We start from the raw sequence: 24,577 nt of genomic DNA, 5'->3' as shown, positions 1-24,577 counted from the left end.
TGTTACCTTCTGGATTGAAAATGACACCCCCCGTCATACCTTTAAAACACTGGCAGCTTTCTTCAGAGAATTGAGGGCTTTTAGGAGACTGCTGTTTAGATCTAGACAGATAGGTCTCAGCAATGCAGCTAACCAGATGTTCAGCTTTACATTACTAGTAATAATACTTCAAGTCATTAGAATTTCGAAGCAGGGTTTGTTATTCATTATGGATGCCGAGTTTCATTTGTTGTTTGATTTTTCACTTAGACTGGATAAGAAAATTAGGGTCATCATTTTCACTTTGAAGTTCTATCTTTTAAGAAAATAAGATGCTACTAACAGTAGGCATTAGCTGTTTGTCTCCACTACTCATACCTCAATCGTCATTATTAACCATTGATTGATTAAAGTCATTTTCATTGCTGTTCCAGAAAGCACTTTTGTAAGTGAGCTGAATTGACATGTAAGGGCAATAGTCTTGGTAAGAGAAAGGACTGGTGTATTTCTAACCAGAATGTTGTGATCCTGTTTTTCAGCTTGTACAAGTCAATGTCAGACTAATGCAGAGCAAATGAGTGTTAGCACTGGAATACAGAGAGAAGACCAGACTGAACACAGCAGCATCCCAGGCAAGTGTCAGGGCAGACTGAGATTAGATATGCAGACTTGTGACTTTATCATGCCTAGCTCAAGCAGAAACACTCTAGAGAAGGCAAGGACAGCTGCATCTTCCTTATGGCTATTTATTTCCACACGCTCATACTCACATTTACTACAGTATTCAAATTCTCTGGTTTTATTAAACTGTACATCTGGAAATAAAGAGTACACTGGAAAAAAACAGTGAGTTTGGAAATCAAGGATCTTCCAGACTCACTTGTCTTTTGAGAAATGCCATTGCTTGAAAAGAACTTGGTCAGTTCTAAAATGTGCTGCTTCTTTGAAAGACAGGGCGTTCTCTGGACTGACACCCATAAAATCCCACAAAGAAAGGCAGTAGCATGTTTCATGCTGCTCTCTTGTCCTTAGCAGTGGAAAAGAAAACTACAGCTGAATGGAAAAAACAGATCCCTCCCTATTAAGTCTGGGTGGCAGTTGTGTTAAGTAGCTGTAACAGAGTGGCATTTGAACAAAACATTAATAATTCTAAATAGCTCAGTAACAGCTAAAGTAATAGAAAATATAGCAATAAGAAACGGCAATAAACAGTAGGTGCTAACATGCATATAGAGATCATTGTGCAAGAGTGGTTAATGCCTTAGAGAAACTTATTAAGAGAGTGTGAAAGACATATGCTAGGATAATTTTGGCATTAAAATAAAAATAGATTAAAAAGATGGGGAAAAAAGTGAACGATATAACATTAAATCTAGTCAAAACCTTTAGGTGTCATAGGTAATTTATTGTGAAATAAGAGATGAAACCTGAGACAATTTATCTGTGGTAGAAATTACAGAAAGAACATTAGAAATATTCAAAAGAAAGTTTAAAAGCCTTTTGCAGAATATCACGTGGTTTGATTTATCTCAAAGTTTCCTCGTTCTTTTAGCACTTCCAAGCTGACAGAAGCATTTTAATGTTATATAATAATGTGTTTTACCACCGGTTCTGCATAATAAAGTAATTGCTCTATTAGAGATGCATTAGCGAGAGGAGCAAGTGACACAAACGAACTTCATCTCAGAAGGAACTTCTGCACAAGGACAATCTTTTCTTTGAGAACATAAAACTGTGGCAGAAAGAAAGAAAAAGAAAGAACGAAAGAAGGAAAGAAGGAGAAAGACAGGAAAGTCAGAAAGAAAGAAAGAGAAAGAAAGAAATTACTTTGCCAACAGTATCCAGGATATTACAGTCTATCAGGGCATAGTTCTTGCAGATGTCTTGATGTGAATACATTTCATTAGTGAGACACACTAATGGTGTGGCCCATACGTGATGAACAACACTGCTGTGAAGTGAGGCGAAACACCTTGGACTCTTGTGACCCAGAAGGTAAAACATCCCTTGGAAAAGGGGCAGGTCATGGTCTAGTGCTCCTTAATTCTTGTATGGATGAATTAAATGTAGCATCTCCCTTGCCACTGGACACAGGGATGAATTGCTTTGTAAGCAGGGTTAGGCTGCTGGTCTCCCTTTCTTCTCCCAGTCTGGCATTAGTATTCCCTGCAGGGCACAGGTCTTTTCTGCTGCACTTCCTCCGGGTAAGTTGGGAGGAGAAGAGTGATCTCAGGGAAGGAATTTCCCCCACAGAGAAATGGAAGTAAGTGTGTGATTGAGAGCTGTAATACTTCTGTGCACTTCTGCTTCATTTTATTGCAATAGCTGTTTGGGCTCTGCCACTGGTCCTCTTAGGTATTGACTATGTGAATTTCCCACCACAGGGTGGTATTTCCCAACAGAAAGTAAGGGACAATTAATCTGATCTTGATGAGGGATTCAGTGGGACAGGTGTTAATTAATATTTGTGAAGAAATCTGTGATCCTGTGATGAAAGGTGTTATGTTAGAGCAATTTATTGTATTAAATATAGTAGGATTCCTTGGCACACATGATTTTCACCATGTTACTCACCGAGTTATTTTGGCTAGAGATCAGCTCAGGCCAAGCTGTTACATCTCAACACCTTCAGTGTTTTGAAGACATCCAGATATAAGTTTGGAATTTGCCCATCTCTGCCTTGAAGTAGTTCAGTCCCACAGAGTGTAGAATATAACCTTCAAGAAGAAGCCCTGAACCTCAAAGACTAGAAGCAAACCCCTGTACAACAGCATGTTAGAACCTGGCTTTGGGACGCTACTTCTGCCCCATCACCTGAATGAGCTGCCATCCATTGTGAAGGGCATGTAATCTTTACTCCCTGCAGTGATCAGATGTGTTACAGGTTATCACACCCAAGTGCAAACAAGGATGAGAAAAAACACACCTGCAGGTCATTGCAGGCCATGAAAAAAACTATCCCACCTGACTGCAGCAGGGAGCTTGTATTTTTTTATGTGTGTTTGCTATATTCTCTAGTATAAAATCCACAACTGCTGCTTTGGGTTGATGCATAGAGCTTGGCTTGGAGCTCAGCATCAGCAAGAATGAAAATGGCTGGTGCTTGGGTAAATGGGGTGCCGGCCATGCCTCACATGGGTATGCGGGAACCAGCAAGAGGGACTTGTCTCTAAGGCTTGGGAACAGGATTAAGAACGTGTTGGACCACGTGCCTTGTTCTGGGAGGCCCCTTGGCTGCCCTGTGTACAGTTTAAGGGCTATGTGATCCCCCACAGCTGTGAACGCCTTTCTTGCAGGATTAAAGATGTCACTTAGGACGCCAAGCAACAAGGTCCTCCACTCTGAGTCTTTAAATAGATGCTTTCCTTACCATGTCTCCTTTGAGTTTCTTGTCTTGTTCAGGCCTATCTGACTCCTCAAGAGAGGAAATCTAGGTTAGGCAAAAGAAATGTACTTACTGTTTGCCACAGAGGATAGAAATGTCTGTGATGGTGCTGAGGACATTTGGATGGGTGTTTTTGGGGACAGGGACAACAGGACTGTAACTTCTTAGGATCCCTCTAAAACTGGATGATGGAAGTATTGCAACAGAGTGTTTCAGTGATAACAAAACTCAGCTGCAATCACTTTATTTTAAATACTCCCTTATTCTGAGGTTGCTTAGTGATATTTCATAGACCCTCAAACCCCATTTTTCCCCCCAGAAGTAGTGATTTTACCTTTTTTCTAAACCTCCGTGTATCCAGCACCATAGATAATAACCTCCCGACCAGAAGAAATCACGGTTAGCTGGCTGAATATTGAGGCTCAGGATAGGAGCACACAGACAAGAAACTCTCCAGGGTATTTTGCTCTCTTGTTTAAGTGTGAATTTTTAGCTCCACTTGAATTAGAAAAAGCAATTTACCCTGACAAGGCACAGAACACAAGGCACTAAACCTGGCTTCACAGTTATTGTAAGGCTGGATAGTCAGCTGTGGGACGAAGATAACCAGCTGGCAAATCCATAACGCCAGTGGTGAGTGACTGTGCCCAGCATCTGGGTCTGGTATGCACCTCTGCCTCACTGGCAGCAGAACATCGGGAGGGGAGTCTCTGATTTAAGCATTAATACAGTTATTAGCAGTCCAATAGTTTCTAGAGGTCTCATGACAGAGTGAGGACTAATTCTGTTTGGCCCATAACCTAGGTCTTGATTTTAGCTGGTATTAATTCTGCACCTGGATTTCTCTTCAATAGGCTTTGATGCAGAGAGTGAGAAATTTTACTTGCAGATGCAAGTCTCATTACACAGACAGTTTTCTGACTGCTTCTATTTGTGTGAGCAAATTTATTAAGGCTAAGAGAAGAAAGAAGGATGTATTTTGGACACATCAAATCCCATGTAGCTATTTAGAAACAGGCTATTTAAAAACAAACAAACCAACCCTGGAACTGGACATCCTCTTCCCTGAAAAAATAAAACAGGTCTGGAAGCTTGTTAGGTCAGTGCAGCAGTAACTTAGAATCATAGAATAGTTAGGGTTGGAAAGGACTTTAAGATCATCTAGTTCCAGTCCCCCTGCCATGGGCAGGGACACCTCACACTAAACCATGTCACCCAAGGCTCTGTCCAGCCTGGCCTTGAACACTGCCAGGGATGGAGCATTCACAACCTCCCTGGGCAACCCATTCCAGTGCCTCACCACCCTCACAGGAAAGAATTTCCTCCTTATATCCAATCTAAACTTCCCCTGTTTAAGTTTTAACCCATTACCCGTTGTCCTATCACTACAGTCCCTAATGAAGAGTCCCTCCCCAACATTCCTATAGGCCCCCTTCAGATACTGGAAGGCTGCTATGAGGTCTCCACGCAGCCTTCTCTTCTCCAGGCTGAACAGCCCCAACTTTCTCAGCCTGTCTTCATACAGGAGGTGCTCCAGTCCCCTGATCAGCCTCATGGCCCTTCTCTGGACTCGTTCCAACAATTCCATGTCCTTTTTATGTTGAGGACACCAGAACTGCACACAATGCTGCAGGTGAGGTCTCACGAGAGCAGAGCAGAGGGGCAGGATCACCTCCTTTGACTTGCTGGTCACGCTCCTTTTGATGCAGCCCAGGATATGGTTGGCTTTCTGGGCTGCAAGCGCACACTGCTGGCTCATGTTCATTTTCTCATTGACCAACACCCCCAAGTCCTCCTCCACAGGGCTGCTCTGAATCTCTTCTCTGCCCAACCTGTAGCTGTGCCTGGGATTGCTCCGACCCAGGTGTGGGACCTTGCACTTGCTTTTGAAAACATGCCCTTCTGTGTTTGTTTTTTTTCCCCTAAACAGTCACACAGCTTTGTGAGATTATAATCAAGAATTAATTTAATAGGAATATTGGTAGAAATCATGTTATGCATTGTCTTGCAGGAGTGACTTCTTTAATTTTGCATTTATTACTTTTGTGATTGGAATAGCAATTCCAGTACATTGTATTTCCCCAGATAAAATATTATTAGTAAATATCACACTGTACAATTTTATTTTCTTTTTCAAACAATGTTGGTTTATCTCTTTCTGGGCATCCTCCTTTCTTTCAGCACTAACGCATAGAATCACAGTAAATGCTCTCAGTAGTTTGCCTGTCTCATTTGGAGAAATACTTTCCTTTGGCCAGAAGACATGAAAACTCAAGAGCTACACAAAAGACTGAGTTTATAGGAAGTCTTTGTTTTAAGCCAGTGCTAACTGGTAGCTGCTGTCCTTCAGGTAGGATAGGAAAAATCCTACCTATTGGGTCTTCTAATCCCAGGAGACTTCCCTGACAAAACAAAATTACCTGTTCCTGTGGCTTAGTTGCAATTTTATAATGTCTTGAGTAAATAAAATCTCGTCTTGCTGTGTTTCCAGGAGCAGGGCAAGGAGGCGGGAACTCCTTCCCTGTTTAATCATGGGTCTGCAAAAACCTGAGCTGCCACTCAGAAGGCTCTTGGGATCAAGCTGTTGTCCTCCAAAGCCAATGTCACTAACTAATCACTTGCTGCCTGTAACATATCAATGACTATGCACTGGGGTATTTTTTCATTCTTGGCTTTCTCCATCCTCCTGCTGTTTATCTATGAGGAGCTTCAGCCAAGCTAACCAAAGCCCTGGTGTTTTAGGGATTAATTCCCAGAAAAAAGCTCGGAAAGTAACTATCAGCTGGGAGCTGATTAAATGCAATCTGAACTCAGCCCTGTGATACTCTCAGTTGGGTGAGAAAGGCAGCAGGCTTTGCTGAAGCAAGGCTAAGATGAGAGGTTCTAGCCAAAACCACAGTCATGACTAGTATTTTAAGTGATGATTTTTGCTGCTTTAGCCTTTGTCCATCTATAAGCTGGAAAGGCAGCATGAAAGGCAGCTACAGGCTGTTAAGAGGTAACAATTTGGCTCTAACTTTAAATCCATTTAATGAAATCCTTCAGGAGGTTGGTGATTTTGTAATCTAACTTGAGCCTCTGGGAACTTTTCTCTGCTCTTATTCCACCCACATACCACGAATGCATCTTCATTAATCTGTGCACGTATAGATGTTGTATCTAACATTTAAAAGTGCTGGCAGGAATGGCTAATATTTAGTAAGAGGAATTTTACTCTTTTCTTTGCTTGTGGTTTGTTCGTGAACAATCAAACATATCTTTCAATAAAAATAACTTGTGTGGTTGTTTCAGCCAGAGCTGGGTAAGTAATTTGCATTAAAGAATTTACTCTATTCATCTTTCTTTAGATCAGGCACAAGTTGTGATTTTCTCATTTGTACTTGCTCTTCAAAAAGATTTAGTGAATATTTTCTATGAATGAATTTGTTGGCAATTCATCCACAAACAGTTTGGTATCGGTATTAATTTAAACAATTGACTCTAATGGATTCCAGTGTCCAAACATCTTTGATGACTTTGAAAAGCCCGAGCTACTTAGTCAAAATCTGAGCTGTTCCTTTTCACCAGGCAAGTTGCCATCTTGTGGGACAACAGGGCTGTTTATCCTGTGTTGCCTTGCTGTTATAAATTGGAGCTGTGCTCTTCTGCGGTGTTCTCTATTATTCAGTGGTGCCACCAAAGTGGGAAATGTATTTGAATTTGTAATGGGACTAGGGGTTTATTCACTGTTTCAGAGAAAACACAAGTCACCCAATTCCCTCTCTAGTGCTCTGGAGGAAGGGGAATGATGGGATAACCAACACGATCAGAGCGGTAGGGTTAAAATATGAAGAGTAAATACCCAGGTAAAATACTTGGCAATCTCACTCAGCTCTAATTTGCACATTTTAAAGGCTGATCTTTCATGTCCCCTCAAGTTCTTTGTTCGTTTAAGTCCCTGGATAAAGCACATGGAAAGTCAGAGGATATCTTATGTCATCACTATTTGTGTTAATGGCTTAGGAAACCCACAATCCAATCAGTTAAAATAAACAACCCAGTGTAATAGGAGCATAAATCAATGAAGACTTCATTACTGAAACCTTAATGTGTAATCCATCCACCTACAGAGGAAAGGGATACTGAGAGGCAGCAAGATAAAACCAGAACACAGTCTGATTTAGGCAACCCTGATATTTAAAAAGGTGCTGAGAACAGTAACTGTTCCTGGTGTCAGTAAATTTGGTGGATACTCATCGCTCCTGACAGCCTGCTCCTGACTGTTAAGTCCCTATGCTAAAAAATGCCAAGAAACTCTCGGAAAGAGAGCTCTGATTGCTCTGTGTTTGCCTTGGGAGACTTGAGACAGCTCAGGACTGGGGACTAATTAATAAAGACATGAATTATCAAGATTAAAATATGACTAAAACTATGTATGTTACCTGGAAGTAATGGTATTCAGAACTGCTCTGACCCTGCTGCAGCCTTTCCTCTCTGTGTGGTCCCTTGAGCCACTAACATGAATTTACACTCCTGCTCTAAGGTGAGGGTAGCAATAACTTGGTGAACCAAGAGTTACCGGATTTCATTAAAGCCACACATTCTGTTTGTCTTGGCTCTGACAGAAGCAGCAATCCTATCATACCAAACCTTTTGATTTCAACATGGTTCATAAAAGGGCTGAACTTTCATGTTCAGTGCAGAGATCTCTGCTTGTTGGGTTAATGTAGTAACGAATAGAAATAGCAGGTTCTCACTCTGGGCATGGGCAAGCTCTGAGATGGGAACGAGACTTTCACTTTCCCTGTGGATTTTATCTAATAACAAACGTGAGGTAAGTCTTTACAAAGGCAGAGGTGCTCACAGACCTTCCTCCCCTGAGTCCCCATTTCAGAAGAGAATCTCTTCCTGTTTACTCCAATCTCTCATCCCCACCTGACTCCTCTTTCTTCTTTCCCCTTCCACTGATCACTTCTTGTTCTTTGATCTCACTCCCTTGCTGATACTTTCGTCCCCATTGCTCATTTATGCCAGCATGAAATGTGTATTGAGCAGGTAAAGTTTGTTAACACTGATAACTGACCAAAACCAGTATGATGGGAATTCTGGTTTGTAGAGATATAGGGTTTGTGCTGTGACTTTAGCAGAGATCCACTGCAAAAAAAGTCCATATACATTAATAGTCATTGAATTAATTTTCCCTATATTCTCTCTACAGTTTCTTTTTGCTAGGTGTTACTTCTCAATTCCTTGTCTTAAATATTTGGTTGCATAGTGTTAAGTATCTCAGAGAATGATTGAATCAGTCTGGATGGTAAAATGATCCCATATATCCGGAATGCAAAGTAGGTTGAGTTTCTGAAGCTCTTCAACAGTCATAAATATAGGAGCTATAGATGTGTAAGATATTACCTTATTGTGATCATTTAGTGGGAGATAAAGTAAGATTAATCTGATTTAAAGATATTCTTCTTCAACTGCCAGTTATAAGGGATGCTGTCATGGAAATCCACCCCACATTTAACATCAAAGTGATACAGAATTTCCTCAACTTTGAGGCAGCCAGACCAAATGAAAATCAGAGAGATGTAATTTAGAATTTGGATGTAAATCCTCTGAAAATGCTACTGTGCATTAAATATTGTGTAGTATGATCAGTATGTCTGTCAGAGGCTTTTAAAATGTGTTATCAATATGGTTGCACATACTCAGTGGCCAGATGGCACAAAAAGTACTCAGTATCCAAGCAAGGATCTCAGTGCCTCTGCACTGCATGATGCACCACATCCCTGTGTTGCATGAAATTCACCATTCTGAACTGATCCCTAAATTTGGTGTGTTTCCATTTCAGAGCTCCAGTGACAAAGATGTCATCCTCAATATCCTCAGTGTCCTCACTGACTTGCTGTCTCTGGGTAAGGAAGCAAAACTGTGGGGTGATGCCTGCAGGCTAGGGGCAGAAAAGGGGGTCCTCAGATCAGGAAAGTCTTTCCTGCATAAACTTGGCTTGAGGCTTGCAATGTGAACAGAACAGGAATTGTATCTAGAGGTCAGCAGTCCTTACTGCTGTGTTTGGAAAACTGAGCTTTTTCAGTAAGTTAAAGAGGAAAGAAAGACCCAGAGAAAGCCTCCTTTTTTTTTCTCTTTTAGTTTAAAAGATGCCCATGAGTTCCAAAGTATTTATAAACCCTGGCAGTCAATGGCTGGAAACGTTCACCAGTGCTGCTGGAGCAAGAGCTGTGAGACAGGGAGCGAAGCCTGGCTTCCCATAACACAGGGACACTAACAAAGTTCAGCATCTCTCAACAACGCACCTCCGCCTGGGGATGCAGGGATGGCATGTTGCTGCATGCACCCCGGACATGTGAAAGAATAAGTGAATTGGCAAAAGAACTGAAAAAATAACCAAACTTATTTTCCTTCCTCCTCCACCTCAGAAATATCTTTTGTTAAACAGCTCTCAACCCAACCAAGCTGTTAGGTTGCAGGGGCTCCCTTGCGAGTGCTGGAGCCTCTGGCACAGACATGGCCCATCCAGTTGGGCCTCACTTTAGAATCCCTGCAGTGCTGTTCCTCAGCTAGCTGGAAGGATTGCCCCCATGGAAGACAGAAGGTACTGTCTCCCCTCCAGGAGCTGAACACACGGCTTCCTCCAACCTGAAGTTGCCCATGGATCAGTGTGGACACATAGGGCTCACAGGATTAGCATGTGGTTTCTTTGGAGATCCAGATCTGTTTAAAAGCTGTCTCCAAAGTTTCCCAATGATGCCTTTTCATTTGTCAGAAGACTGTCGCAGTTTTAGTCCTTTGCTTGTTTGATTTCCAGTATCTAAGAAAAGATCACTGAGCCTCCTGCTCCTTTGAAACCTGTTGGTATCCCTGCTTATTCCCCTCTGCTGCATTTCAGTGCACAATGGAAAACTTCAGCAGGACATGGGTTTGTAAAGATAGCAACTGCCAGAGCAAGAGGCAGCAGACACAGTTTTCCCATGCAGCCAGTAGCCCCATCCCAGGCCAGAAGCACCTGAGATACACGGTCAATCCCACAAATGTCCTTGGGTTTATAGCAGTGAAACACCATGCGGGCTTTGTGTGCTTCATGTGGGATGAGGGTTTGTGGTCACTGTGGTTCAAGTAAGGGATGCTCTAAGCAGGGTTTCTCCTCTCTTCCATAGGCACCGGCCGGAGGATTCAGTATGTGATCAGCAAGGGGGGCAGCGAGGCACTGCTGCAGGCTCTCACCACCACTGCCCGGACCGAACCGCTGGACCACAGCATCCTCCTGCCCCTGCTGCGGCTGCTGGCCAGGGTTGGACAACGAGGTGCTGCTGAGTGATGGGGGACTGCGTGGGTGGGGGGCAAAAAGACAACAGCAGTAATGCAGCCCCAGCGACAATAAGCACTGGGATGTGCTTGACAGACAGGTGGGATTTTATCTTTGGGGTGTGCCACTTGAGATCCTGCAACGAGGCAGGGAGGGAGTGCACATGCATAGAGATGTGTCTTACCTGACAGGCAGAAGGCTGTAGCTTAAGGAGAGAATGGAGGCAAGCCTAAGGCTCAGAGCAGCAGGTAAACATCCTCATTGCCTTCCTTACCTTCCTATGTGCCTCTGTACAACAGGTATGAGGCTCCAGATGTAGAAGGTCAGTTAACAAATGTTGTTGGTGATGGTCCATCTACACCAGAGTTGTTGTCAAAGTCAGAAATGTCTACCCCCATATCATGACCACCTCCATGAGGTCTAGGTCCAGCCTAGACCATTCTATGATAATGTGATTTGATATGGTGACTGTAAATCCCATGTTTTCCTGTTTTCAGTGAGAATAATGCTGACATAACTCATTGATACATTTGAATGCTTTTATTATAAGACTGGGTGCAAACAGGTTTATTGGCACTGCTGCAGAGACCTGGGCTTTATTATAGTTTGATTCTTATTTGCTTTTCACAGATAGGAAGTTTGGGCTGAAAGTGCAGAAGGCAGAAGCAACTGATACAATACTGAGCTTGGCAAGAAGAAACCTGTGCCACCACCTGCACCTCACCCACTGCCTCTGGGTCCTGCGGGTTTGTGCTTCTAATGGTGAGTAGCTGGATTTTCCTGTTTTCCCCTGTGTGACATCCACCAGAGATATTTCTGTCATTTCAGTGCAAAGGAACATCACTCCTGATTAAGGTTAGTGCCTCCGTGCACCGTTGATATACAGAATCAGGCACAAAAGCCAGAACAGCCATAGAAAGAGGTGCTCCCCAAAGAGGGGTTTTCAGCCTTTAAAGTGTATTGCATCTGTGGAAAATAAAAGTGCTGTTGTGAAAAATATTCATGGCAATGATGTCCTATTCTAGAATACAGACAGTCGACTCCTTTGCTCTGAGACTTGGGTACCTCACATCTCTATGCGGTTCCCATTATCGTAATAGCCAAACGTCTCACTATGGTTGAATGTATTGATCCTCAGAGCAGCTCCACAAGAACTGAAAATACTGAAGGAGAGAGGGAGAGAAATCAGTTGCTTATTCAGGGTCTCTCAGGAAGTACGTATTAGATCCTGGTATTCTGTCTAGCATATCCCCCCCCCCAATTCTCTCAGCTTTTCTTGCTTGTCAATGCCTTCATATTAAATGATTCAAACAATGGGATTTCCAGTATTCTCTTACAGGCATGTTACAGATTCATACAGGCTTTCCCTGATATAGAGCACTGAATTTGTCAGCACAAATGTCCCTTTGCTCCCTCTAACCCCTTCCTCTCCTTCCCCACATCCCTCACCCAGCAGATAATTCCTCATGACCATTCTGTCTCCAGTCTGCTGCACACATCCTAAGATTTAGCACTCCTGGCTCCTAGCCTTGCAGGTCCCTTCTATCTGTACAGGAGCTAGCTTCATGCAATGGGCTTTCTCAGGCAAGCAGCCAAGCCTTAACATTCAACCCCTCACTGTGATAAGCTGTATTTGAATGTCTGAGTGTGACTGAAAATGCAGGCAGGGACAGAATATGAAATGTGCCTTTATTTGGGTTTCACAGCTGTGTAGTGACTCTGTGCTGCCTCCCACCCAAAATGATGATCTACATACTCTCCTGCTCCCTCCTCCAGTGCACCTGCATCCCAATCAGGTTTTGCAGAGGTTTTAGGATGCAAACTGCAGCCTGGTCTCCTCTCTGTTGATGTGAGACCCCAGAACCCCACCTCTGCTCCTTTACTGGAGCATCTATTACTCCCTAGGTATCTCCAGCACTCTCCAGATGTGCTTCCCCCTTCCATGAGTAACTTTGACTTCATGGGCTCTGTGGCCCAGCTTGGAAGCTGGAGGGGATGTTAGATAAATATCTATGTGGATGTGGTACTGGACTATTACTGAGGAAGCAGCTTCAGGTTGAGCATTGCACGCAGGTGAAAAGTGGGTGGACAGACACAGTACAATCGCTACTTGCCTAGCTGTGATTGACATGGGGGCCAGTCACTCTGGATGAGAGCATCACCAGGACGTTACATGTTCCCAACCTTAGAAATTATTTTTATGGAGTGGAACTGAAGAGGACCCAGAAGCATGTAAAGCTTTGAGAGTGCTAAGGTATGAAAGCAGAAAAGATGAGCCATCGTCTCAATCTCATGCATTGGTTCTTTGCTCTGGGTTGCTCCCCTCACAGTCTCTGCCACCAGTTGTGTGTGGCAGCCCATGTACTGCTATGGGGCAGAATGAGTTCAAGCAGGCTTGTCCACCACCCTGTCTCTAATGAATTACCAGCTAGTGTGAAAGTAGCTGGCAAACCTTGCAAAGCTTCCCATCACAGCACAGCTTGGCAGGGACATGGTAGGACCGCAGGAGATGATGGGCCCTCTGTCAGTTCTTTGATGACCACTGGGAGATAGTTACAAAACAAGCAAAACCTAGCAATGGGCAGGGAGCCAGGTCTCCCTCTGGCTGCTGTTGATTACTGATCCCTTCACCCTGTTTGATTGCATTTAGTATTTCAGGGCTCTGTCTGTTCCTTCTTTACACGGAGACCCTGTCTCGTAGTAGGGAGGTCTGACTAAACACCTTGCTGATGCATCAGGCATTTTTTGGAATCGATTGCAGAATCTATCTATAAAAGTTCCTAGTGTGTTAACAAGTGAGGGATTAAAGGTAAAATTGGCCTAGCTGAAATTAAGCTGCATTCAGGAACACCCCTGCCCTGCAAAACCACTTCCATACTGCAGAATAATAGCACAGAAAGAAAACTCTGCCCTCCACGCCTCTATGAAATAAATTGTCTTTGTGGAGTCGCCTGTGGGAAATGTGGGATGAATTTGAGCCCTGTCACTTTGCTGTGAGGTGACCCTATTTAACTGTGATTTGTACCTCTGGACATACAATATTTACAGGAAAAGGGGCTTTGAGGAGCTCAGGGAAGAACTGCGGGACCAGTTTTGTGCCTGATCTTGGCTCAGATGGAGTCCACAGACAGCTTTGGGCTTCAGTTTCTTTGTAAAATGATCTGTGAAGTCCAGCTGGGAGCCCAGAGAAATCTGCTTATAGCCCCAGGGGCAGCTACTGCCTACCTTGCATCACCTCTAAACACAGTGTGGCAGGCTGCCTGCTTCAGACCTAACTGCTTTTCTCTTTTATTGTTTTAGTAACCACAGGAACTACACTTGGCATCAACGGAGCCATGGAGCTGCTTTTCAAAGTCATCACCCCCTACAGCAAGAGACACATCAGGACAGTCAGGTAGGCAGAAGCCCCAAGGGGACTCATCTTTCCAGGACAGCAAGAAATAAAACTTTGGTTCCAGCTGAAGAGACAAAGAAATCAGAAGTGGATGCACAATTTCCACTCACTTTAAATCTGCAGGGTTTTTAAGAAGCAGAAATAGTTCCCTGAAGGACACGTTAACGCTGTGATTCATCATATGATTCATGCTGGTGGCCATTTATTTGTAGTATACCTTACGCAGTGATGGCAGTTTGATTGCAAGGTATTGTTCTTTTATTTCCCAGCCAGGACAGGGTTTTGAGAAGCATCTGCTGGCAGCAGACAAACCGCTTGTCGTGGTTTAAACCCAGTCAGGTAATTCGTTCGCTCACTTCCCCCCCTTTTTCTTGCCCTCCCCCTGCTCTCGGAGGGACGGAGAGGAGAATCGAAAAGAATGCAACTCCCACGGGTTGAGATAAGAACAGTTTAGTAACTAAGGTATAACACAAATCACTACTGCTACCACCAATGATAATAATGATAAAGGAAATAACAAGGGAAGAGAATACATCATCTCACCACCAGCCGACCGATAACTCGCCCCCCCAGCCCGACCAAGCTCCAACCGATACCTCCTCCAACCCTGCCGTCTCACAGCCCTTCCGGCTAACTCCCAGTTACATCCTGGGCATGACGTGCTGTGGTATGGAATACCTCTTTGGTCAGTTTGGGTCAGGTGTCCTGTCTCTGCTTCCTCCTGGCTTCCCCTCCTCCCTGGCAGAGCATGAGGCTCACAAAGTCCTTGGCCAAACCAAAACATCGCTTGTTATCAGCTCTGTTCCCGAGCTGAAAGTCAAAACATTGCACTGCACCAGCTACCAAGAAGGGGAAAAATGACTGCTACTGCTGAACCCAGGACACCGCTTTAGCAAGAACCTTCTGCCACCACAGGCCTGGGGCAAGTAGGGTGGAATCGTAGCACTGGTGCCTCATCCTCCTTCTGCAGACAGTTGTGACTAGGTCATCGTGATATTTTTGCAGTATGACAGTTCTTACTGATATTAATCTGGGCCTGTTTTTAAGCCCAGCCCAAATATTTCAGATAGTTTCTTTCTGAAGACAGCAAGTCCATTTTATATCTCCATCTTAATGCTGAACTTTAGTCTCCAAGTTGTCCACTCCGACCACTTCCTCAGATGCCTTTGAAGGCAAACTTTGTAATGTGGAAAGCATCCACAGACGGGCATAACACGTTTCTGTGGCTTGCTCACTACAAACAGGAGGAAGAGTTTACTGCTATGAGCTGTGCCCACACAATCACATTTGCTTAAGCAACACAGAACCTGCCAGTTTCAGGATATCTGAGCACCCTCCAAGATTCCTGTCTGGCCTCATGTTATAACTTTAAGATTTAGGGAACCTGGAGAACTGCTTTATGTATGACAGGGGTGTCCATGAGCTAGACCCAGAGGTGGGTTTGACTTCTGAGGCAACCAAAAATGATGGATGGGTCCATGCCTGTGCTTAACTAAGTAATCAAATTCCACTCAGTTCCCCGATTTCCTTCCTATGGAAGCGTTGGCTATGATTAGACTAGTGTTAGCTTTGCTTCTGTGATAGCCTCATAGATCAGGATCTGTGTGTAATGGGACTTGGGCCTGAATCGGTTCTTCCTTAAGCAATGGGGCTGGCTGCATAAAGGCTTTTTATATGGATTTTGTGCAAAGCTGCTTTTTCCCTTCACTGTTTCCTCTGAGGGAAGTAGAAAACTTGGTATCTGTCATGCATTTAAAGGCTGTCTTTTTGCTAAGATTCATTTGGAGATGCAGCTACTGCTGCTGAGGGTTGTTGTAATGTAGGCTGTAAAGTGGCCTAGAATACTCACTTCTAAGCAGCAAGGGAAAGAAACCGACTTCAGAAAAAACCCACAGCTTTTGATTTTGATGACTGTAGATTGTCAATGTGTAATACTTGGGGTTTTCTGCCTTTTATCTGATGTACAAGAATAGTTCTGAACTCTTCTGTGGATTTTTTTTGTCTGTTTGGGACACAAACACACAAGAGAAAATCTACACTTACAATTCCTCTCAATAAAATTCTAGTTTTATTGCTAATAAGCCATTTTATTTATTGCTGAAAAGATTGGATTTATTTTCCCTTTGAAAAAAGGTATCTTATACATCAGTTGTTGCTCGCACGAACTTCCTCATCGCTAGGTCACGTTCCTAATTTCTTTTTTTACCTAAAACATTTGTGCTCTTCTTAAGACTTCTTTGGATGAGTATAAAAATGAAGGATAAAGGTTTTCCTGAGGTCCAGCTCACAGAAGAAAGTGACTTAACTCTCACCTACACTTGGTTTAATGAGCAAGAACCATAAATCAGCTGAAGCCTGGTAGCCGCTCAGCTGGGCTGCCTAAGGCTTAAAGCTGCTTGTTTCGTTTAGGACTAACTAGGAACAGCTGAGAAGGTCCACGGCTCAAGGGAGACAGTCTGTTTTACATCAGAAGAAGCACACAAACCTGCTTTGGGTTAAAAACACGTTTGCAACCTATTTAAAGGCATTAGTTTGTTATTATTCAGTGGTGAGTGTGCTTGCTTGCAGTCCTTTTGGAAACACTGCTCTCACTGGGGATAAGGGGCTTCAAGAGATATTGTTAACAAGAATGTAGGCTCTGAGACCAGAAATCCAAACTGTAGGGTTGATTACAGCTCTTCTTTCCCAGCATTAGCAAATGCTTGGGACAGCCATGATCTGAAAAATCCCAGGCATCATCATCAGCAAAGGAAGGTGGGTACATGTGAAAATGTCTATCTTTTTGAGCTCCTCTTGTTGAAAATGTGTAGGGTGATTGGGGGGGAAGCTTGTGGATAGGTTTTCTGAGGTGGGGAGAAAGACTAAAAAGTAATTGTGTGCTTTGTCTGGTTTGGCATGTGCTCCTGGCCATATGATGTTGGTGTAGCTCTTCCTAAGGTTGCTGTGGCTATCCTGAAATTGGGAGTGGGTCAGTTTGGTGTTAGTTAGCTGGTCACAAAACAAAAACCTCAAACTGCTTCTTTATGGCTATCAGTACAGAACTTTAAAAGAACATTAGTCTGTAACCAACTTATGGAGGAATACTCCAGTGTACTCTCTCTGATCCTCCCTCTGTATTTGCTCTTGATGCCTTCTCTCCACTTCATAGCTATGTGCCACCATGATTTGCCTTCCCACTGGGAAGGAACAGAAGGCAACTGTGGGGGCTGAGGTTATGCCTCTTCTTTGATCAGCTGCCAGGAATGCAGCATTGAAAATGCACCACTTCTCTGGTGGGTGCACCCGCATTCTCCTGTCCTGGGCAGCAGAAGGCCAAGGTCACTTTAAGAATCTGCCCTGGAGAGTGCACTGTGAGAGCTATTTATTTAGCCAGCTAAGATGTGGAAACAAGATACATAGTTCTATTTATTTTTCCTGGTGGCAAAGCTATGGGTTATTTAGAAATAGTCTCCCATGCTCCAATTGACCTCCTCTGGGTGCATGCCAAGTAACTCTGATTCCCCCTGAGACTGTGACTCATGGACTTTATTGGTCTTCGATTAGGCATTTGAGGTCTTCAGGTTGCTGGTGCCATAACTGTATGGATCTAGCCAGGACTACCCATATGTGAAGTAAAAGCCACATGAAAAGTGTGAAACTTGCTGCTGTTTATAGAGAACTCTTGGGTTAAGCACTGTGAAATACAAGTAAGATGGAGACTCTAGACTCAGAGACAGTTCTTCAGAGACAGTTTTTTGATACCTTTTATAGGGGCAGTTTAAAATAAAGCCAGATGATGTTCTATTTTTCTCAGTTCTGTTTATGTCGGTAGCTGGGATATCTGATACGAGTGTATGTGTGGGATGTGAAAATCTTCACTCCATCAACACCTACTCTAATGCAATATCCCTGATGCCCCACACAATGCAATGGTCCCTGCTCCTTTCACCTTCCACCTCACTTATTCCCCATATTTTCCATATCTTCTACCCACTCTCTTAATGCCCAGTGTGCCTTGCAACTTGTTCGTTTTTCCCAAGTTCTGAGAGATATTTGGATGTGTCGTTGGCAGATGGATGTGGAATGTGTCCGTGGCAGAGGTTTGCTTTCTGGCCATCTAGGAGTTGGGGCTCTTCTGTATGACTGTCTCCAGGTGGCCAAGCATCATTCCAGGTTGCTGGCATGTCAGGCCAGCAGCTTTGGAGGCTCTGTGTTGTCTGTGGCTATATGTTGTGCAGGCTCCTCAAGATGAAGGCAGGTTATCAAAGTCAGTGAAAATAAATTAAAACAGAATTTGTGATAATTTCATATGAGAAGACCTGTGTTTCAGAAGGTGGCAAATGATGGTGTGACTTGTACCCAAGTTGTTCCTCCATTATGCTGTGTTTTTCCTTTGTGAAAAGGTTGATGGGCAGCTGTTTTCCTGCAGCTTTATTAAAAGCAATTTAGAGACTCTTTTAAAACATCTTTGTTTCTCAAAGCTCTTTGTGAGTATATCTATTTACCGTTAACCAGCTCTGCTCAGTGTGGTTAAGTGTTCACATAAAATTCATACCAGAGATTGCAAGAAGAATAAGTGTTTGTCAGATTTAAAACCTCTCTCTTAATAGTCACAAAACCTGGCTTTCTGCAGTGGGCTGTGCCAGGAAAGTTTGACTGCTTAATTAAAAGTGGAAAGTGGATAAAAATGGTCTGGGAATGGCGCCAAATTAATTCGCTAGAAAATGTGATATGCAGAAATTATCTTTCTTTGCTCATGTCCAGCATTGCCTGCTTCTGACATCTGATCACAGTTCTTCTTGTGTTTCATGCCTATTGGATGGTTCCAGCTCCTCAAACACTTGCTGTTAATCTGCCTTTCTACTAAGGGGAGTAAATTCTCTCATGTAACTATTTGATTTGAGGTGGATATCTGAACTTCTCCCGTACTAAAGGAAGGAAGAGGCAAGTTCTCTTCACCTGTAACAAATGTTTGCCTCTAGAAATCTGAGGTGACTTGGAAGTGTTTAGTTCTTTCTGCTGAGTGGAAGATGAGTCTGGAGTGGTGAAGTAGCGTGATGGGCATCAAGGTTGGGTCAGGTAGATGATTGCTGGGAGAGATGTGGTAAATACATCCTCTCCATCTAATGTCAGGGTTCAAAACTCAAAAGGAAATGAGAACCCCCTATGTATGTGTCCTTTTTCTTGGCGATGTGTGCTCAAGATGATTTGAAGTAGGGAGTGACTCAAGAATATGAACCATTCAAGAATAATGGTGACGCTCTTGCCATGGTCAGGAAGCAATTCGCGTATCACGTACTTCTACCACTTCTGTTTGAGCTGAGAGAAAGGTTTTTACTGCTGTCTCTGAAAGCACAGCTCATGCGAGTGAAATAAGGAATGTCAAGGTGATCAAAGAGAGCACGTTACACCTAAAAGCCCAAATCTGATGGGTCTGTATTTAATCAGACCTTGTATCACATTGACCAGGAGAATATTAAGGCCCTGGAAATGCTGAAGAGATAAGTCATAAGGCTGTATATAGCTCAAAAATAGGCTTTGGATATATGAATATATACGTATATTACTCTGCTTTTCTACGAAACCTATTTTGTTTGCACACAAGTGACATTCTGTTTTCTCGTCTTGGAACTGGTGCTTTTGATGCAAGATAAAATGTAAGTGTTAAGTTCATAGTGTTGAAAAGGGACCAAGCCGCCACATCAACAAATGCTTGTAAAAGTGATCTCCTGTGACCTTCACAACAACAGAAGAAATCAGAATGGCAGTGGGCTATGTCTGTATTATACAAAAAGAGGAGATGTATAGCAGGGATGACCTGAACACTAGAGTTATCTCTTCTGTTAAGAATGATGGAGAGACACATGGAAGAGATTCAATTGCAAATGCATCCTAGACCCAGCGCAAGCAGTTTCCTCAGCCTTAATCCTGAATAACTTCTTGCTGGTAGACCACTACATACGTTTGTGCTGCAATCCCATCTCCTGGATCATCCTCACTTTTCAGCTGCTCTCTGCTTAAATAGAAGAGCATGTTGCATGGCCACTGCCAGCCAGTATTTTGAGAATGAGAAGAAACTCAATGCACCAACATGGCGATTCATTCCTCTGCAACCTGATAGGAAAGCTGTTGTGATTGCTTTTTTTTTGAGGAATGCTCCACATACAGCTTTATGCCTTTCTTCATTTGGCAATGGCTCCTGATAGGAGATCAAAAGCAAATCATCTTTAATTCCTCTTGTTAGTTTGTGTTTTGCCATTAATTGTGTTGAGCAGTTTGAATACTTAATTTGAAAGTAACGCATGATTCTATTGGAATGTGGTCAGAATTAATCAATGCTTAGTGCCTGCTTATTCTCAAATTGCTATTTGGTTCACTTGATGCCTGTAGAAAATTCACGGGAGGGGCTGAAATATTTCTTTTGAGCTATGTCACAGCTCAATGACATGCTTCCCATCTGGCCTTGATATATATGGTATTTAGCCTAGAATTCCTGCTGAATAGAACTGGTAAATACCATTCTGAATGAGATGATGCCAGCAACAAGGGAAAGCATTGTCTTTAGAATTCTTGTTTGTATCAAGTGCCTTTTCAACTTAACTAATCTCAGACAACATGGAGCAGAGATGGGTACATTGCTGAGATAAGTAAATAAACCCTAGTGTTCAACTTTAATGCAATGAGGCGTTGTAATAGAAGAAATGATCTTGGAGCCAAAGGTGTCCCAGTTTTATTGAATTCCTTCTCCTCTATTCTTTTTATGGTCTGTATGGTTGCTCTCAAAGAATGAACTGGTCTAATATCAATAATAAGCTATAAAATCTCATTTCAAATTGATGGTATCTCTGTGCTGTTTTGCAGAGTAGATAGAGTTGCATTGCAGAATTATACTTTACTGGCATTGTACCATTAATAGCAGCAGATGAGAGAAATTGAAAAATTAAGTGGTAGAAGCAAGGGGAAAAAGAGATGCTTTCAGATGAGATTTGAAAATAGATGAAGAATTGATGAGGCAGAGAGGAGTACCATATACCAAGGCTGTTCCAGATGGCTGGACAAACACGATGCACACAGAAACCCTGGTGCCATCTCTTGGTAGTTTTTGGTACGGCAAGATTAAGCACAGGTCACACCTACCTCTGGCATAGGAAACTGGCAAATGAACACTGCATAAAGAAAAATCTACTTCTAAACTTTACTTGATGTAACATGGGAACGGAGGAATTGGTTTATAAATTCTTAGTGAGACTGTAATTTTGAAAGAGATGTTTTTTTCTTGGGTTTAGCTTATGTTTTATGTCTATTTTAGGTAATAATCTGAAAAAGAAGCACCGCTTTCAACTGAAGGCCTTTCTTTGCTTGCTCATTACTACTTCCCCTTTGGTGAGCTGGTGGGTTATATTTGGAAAGATGGTATGAGGGCAAGTCACTGCTGTTCTCAAGGTCTTGACTTTTCACACCCAGCGGCTATGGCAGATACAATTCATGGCTGACCTCACATGATACGGGTGGGTATGTCTATACTGCAGGCAGCTCTGTGCTTGTTGGGTGGGAGATTCTCTCCACCCTAGCTTCAATTTACCTCCTTCTGCTAACAACTGCTAAGGCTCGCAGCAGGGCCTCCAATGTGGGCTCCCCAAGCTTCTTAGGACACTATCTAGACTGGGAGCATCATTCACATTGCTGTACCTGTCTCACCGCTGGTCTCTGTGCTAACTAGATAAAGCTTATACTTGGATGCCTCACTGCATTGCAATCTCATTGCTGCTCTTTGAGGTGTATCTTCCATGCAGCTGGGGAAACAACTATCAACTCCCATCCAAATGGAAGGTAGGACAGGTAGGACTTGATTTAATACCATAGTTGCACCTCAGAGTGTTGCCCAGAGTTAAACAAGTTGTTAATAATTCCTTGTAGCTGAGTATGATAGTCCCACAGGACAGGTCAAGACTGGCGTGTTCTGGTTATGCTGACTTTTGTAAGTAGCACAGAAAGAACAGAGGGGAATAAATAAAAAATAAAATAGAGCACAGAGGCAGAAGGATTACAGAATATTTTGCAATCTGGGTTAAAAATAAGGGTTTGGGATGGCTTCTGGAAACTGATGAGTTGTCTGTGCGAGGAGTAGGCAAGATGTTCCTGATCTGGAGGTACATCAAGGAGAGTTTCACCAACGGTGGTAGGGCTGTAAGAGTGAGGAAGGCAAAAGATCTAATGGTAGAAGACACAATATCTCTCATATGTGAATTGCTAAACTGAGACTTGGTGTGTTACTGGTGGCAACTCACCCAAGATCTGAGTTTTCATATGCTCAGCACATGCGCTTTTCTAATGCACACCTTTCTGATGCATTCCTGAGGGTATTGAGGGTATAGTCAGCTGTCTGAGGAACTTGTTGAAGGCAAAGATGGGATGGAGAGATGAAAGGAATGAGATGGGAGAGAAAAGCAATAGTGAATTTTGTCAAAGGTTATGGTCAGACAGGATGCAGTTGAAGTGGAGTGAATGTGAAGCTGACAGAGCAAGGAGAGGGTTGAGCAATGTGGTTGTGTGACCTTGTAAGCATGTTTGAGGTGGATGTAAAGTGCTAAAGGTTTCAGAAAGCATCAGACAGACAGGTCTGGGGGACTGGGACTGGAAGGAAGTGATTTCTAAGCAAAACCTATCTGAATTTGCTCATAAAGGTGATGAGCGGGTGCCCATCCTTCCTGTTTGCCTGTGTCCATTTTTCCTGTGTCAAGGAGACAAAGAATCCCTCCTCGGAAATCATTAGTTGGGTAATGACGTGAATCTCTGATAGAGGCCAGAGAGGGAGCAGATAAAGCTGAGGGCACTCACTCGTGTGTCAGCACATATGAAACCCCAGGAGCCTCCTCTCCTCTGCCTTTCACTTGATTCATTGCCATTTCTCCTCCCACCCAGAAGGAGGTTGAAAGCAGCTGTGAAATCCTCCCTACAGAAGCTTTCAGTCCGAAGGTAGACAAGGGAAATTTGATGGAAAAAGCAATGAAGTCTTGGTGCAGAGCTTCTAGAGCAACAATTTTGCCCAATGCTGCCCCACAAGAAAAACAGCCCTAAAAGAATTTCCTGGGGTTGCTATGGCTTTATTCCAGCTCCATCAGTGCTGGCAGGTGAAGTGTATAAGCCAGTCTCTAGAACTATCAGTGGCTTTAAAGCACAACAGTGATTAGACCTGCCCTGAGCAGAGTTATAGGTTGGTGCCAAAGCCCTTAGCAACAGCATTTCCACACTAGGATTCCCTGTCCTGACAGCACTGTTGAAGCCACACTAGCTGTAGCAGTAGTAGGATAGCTGATTTTAGCAATACAGAAGCAACACAACTGACTTCTTTCCAGGAGGGAGAGATCTCCAAAGTCTTTCACAGTCTCTTCCAGACTCTTATGGAGTAGTTATCACACAGTGATTATAGAAAAGAAAAGAGAAATAGTAAGTACTGAGTATTTACCCAGTGCAGGTGAAATGAGTTTTAGTTGGGGACAGCAAGTTCTGCAACAGCGGTGCTACAGATGCAGCACAGATCTCTGGCTTTGCTAACACTAGCAGGGCTCTTCTTGGTCTCTTTATCTGCAGCGCAACACTTGGAATGGCAGCAATGCCAGCAAAATCTGTAAATAAACCAGAGCTGAGCTGCTCTGGGATGTGTTTAGAGACAGGGCTTGGAACATGGAGGGGAGAACCTGAAAACTTGAGGAAGTGGCTGGTGAGGAAGAACAGGGCTGCTGACTCCTAATATGGCTGCAGCTCTGGAATTGGGAATGGAAAACTTCCCCTGAAGTGTAAACCTTGGAAAGGTCATGGCTCTGAGACCAAGCTTTCACTGTCAGGCTGCAACAAGAGCAAAGAGAAAATCATCCCATATCTGATGCACCTACTCTGTGTGTCTCCTTCCTCTCCTGTGTTAAACAGAGTTAGTTTGGGCTTTCTGTGGGCCTTAGGGTACACATTGCAATGGCACAACAGCTTTTGCTGCCTGAAAGCTTCATTTCCCTCTTGTTTTTCCATTGTTGTTGGAAGTCACACTCACATATTTGTATTGTTCCAGATTTCTCTGCATAGAAAAAGCAAGGGAACATGAAAGAACCATCCTGATAATGCTCAGGATTTTTACAGTGTTTTTTAATTATTTACCTCCATTGCTTCAAGTTCTACCAGCCTTGATATGCTTTGATATGGTCTGTTTTCAAATCCCAGAGTTTGGCTTGATTATATCAGATGGAAGCTTTCCAGTGAAAGGAGAGAGGAGAAAAATATACAAACTTTTATTACTTGGGCTTCTGCAAATCACTGCTTCAAAAAGGCCCTGCAGTTTTGTCAGTGTGCCATTGCAGCTTTCAGACAGCAAATATCAGGATAATTTAACCTACTATTTGCTGTGTTTTGGCTTGTTACTGACTTTTTCTTCCTTGTAAATCCTCTAGCTAAATGTTGTGAAGAACCAGTACCAAGGTGTCACCAGATTATTGCATAATAAGGAATTATACATGTGTAACTGTACTCAGTAGCCTGCAGTTGGCTG

At 43.2% G+C, this 24,577-nt stretch overlaps 1 protein-coding gene across 2 annotated transcripts in view; it reads left to right on the top strand.

The window, feature by feature from the left end:
- Positions 1 to 24,577, top strand: part of AGBL1 (AGBL carboxypeptidase 1) — a 287,819-nt gene that overhangs the window by 13,234 nt on the left and 250,008 nt on the right. For both annotated transcript variants that reach the window (XM_062630796.1, XM_062630805.1), the window contains exons 2-5: positions 9,195 to 9,258; positions 10,519 to 10,665; positions 11,298 to 11,429; positions 13,968 to 14,061. In XM_062630796.1, coding sequence (XP_062486780.1) covers positions 9,195 to 9,258; positions 10,519 to 10,665; positions 11,298 to 11,429; positions 13,968 to 14,061 — 437 coding nt within the window. The remainder of the gene's footprint in view (positions 1 to 9,194; positions 9,259 to 10,518; positions 10,666 to 11,297; positions 11,430 to 13,967; positions 14,062 to 24,577) is intronic.

Source organism: Pezoporus occidentalis, unplaced genomic scaffold, assembly GCF_034315485.1.
Source record: "Pezoporus occidentalis ecotype Australia unplaced genomic scaffold, CSIRO_AGI_Poc_V1 ctg11, whole genome shotgun sequence".
NCBI classification, from domain to species: Eukaryota; Metazoa; Chordata; class Aves; order Psittaciformes; family Psittacidae; genus Pezoporus; species Pezoporus occidentalis.
The sequence above is the reverse complement of the archived record's forward strand: the minus strand, read 5'-3'. Positions and strand labels throughout refer to the sequence as shown.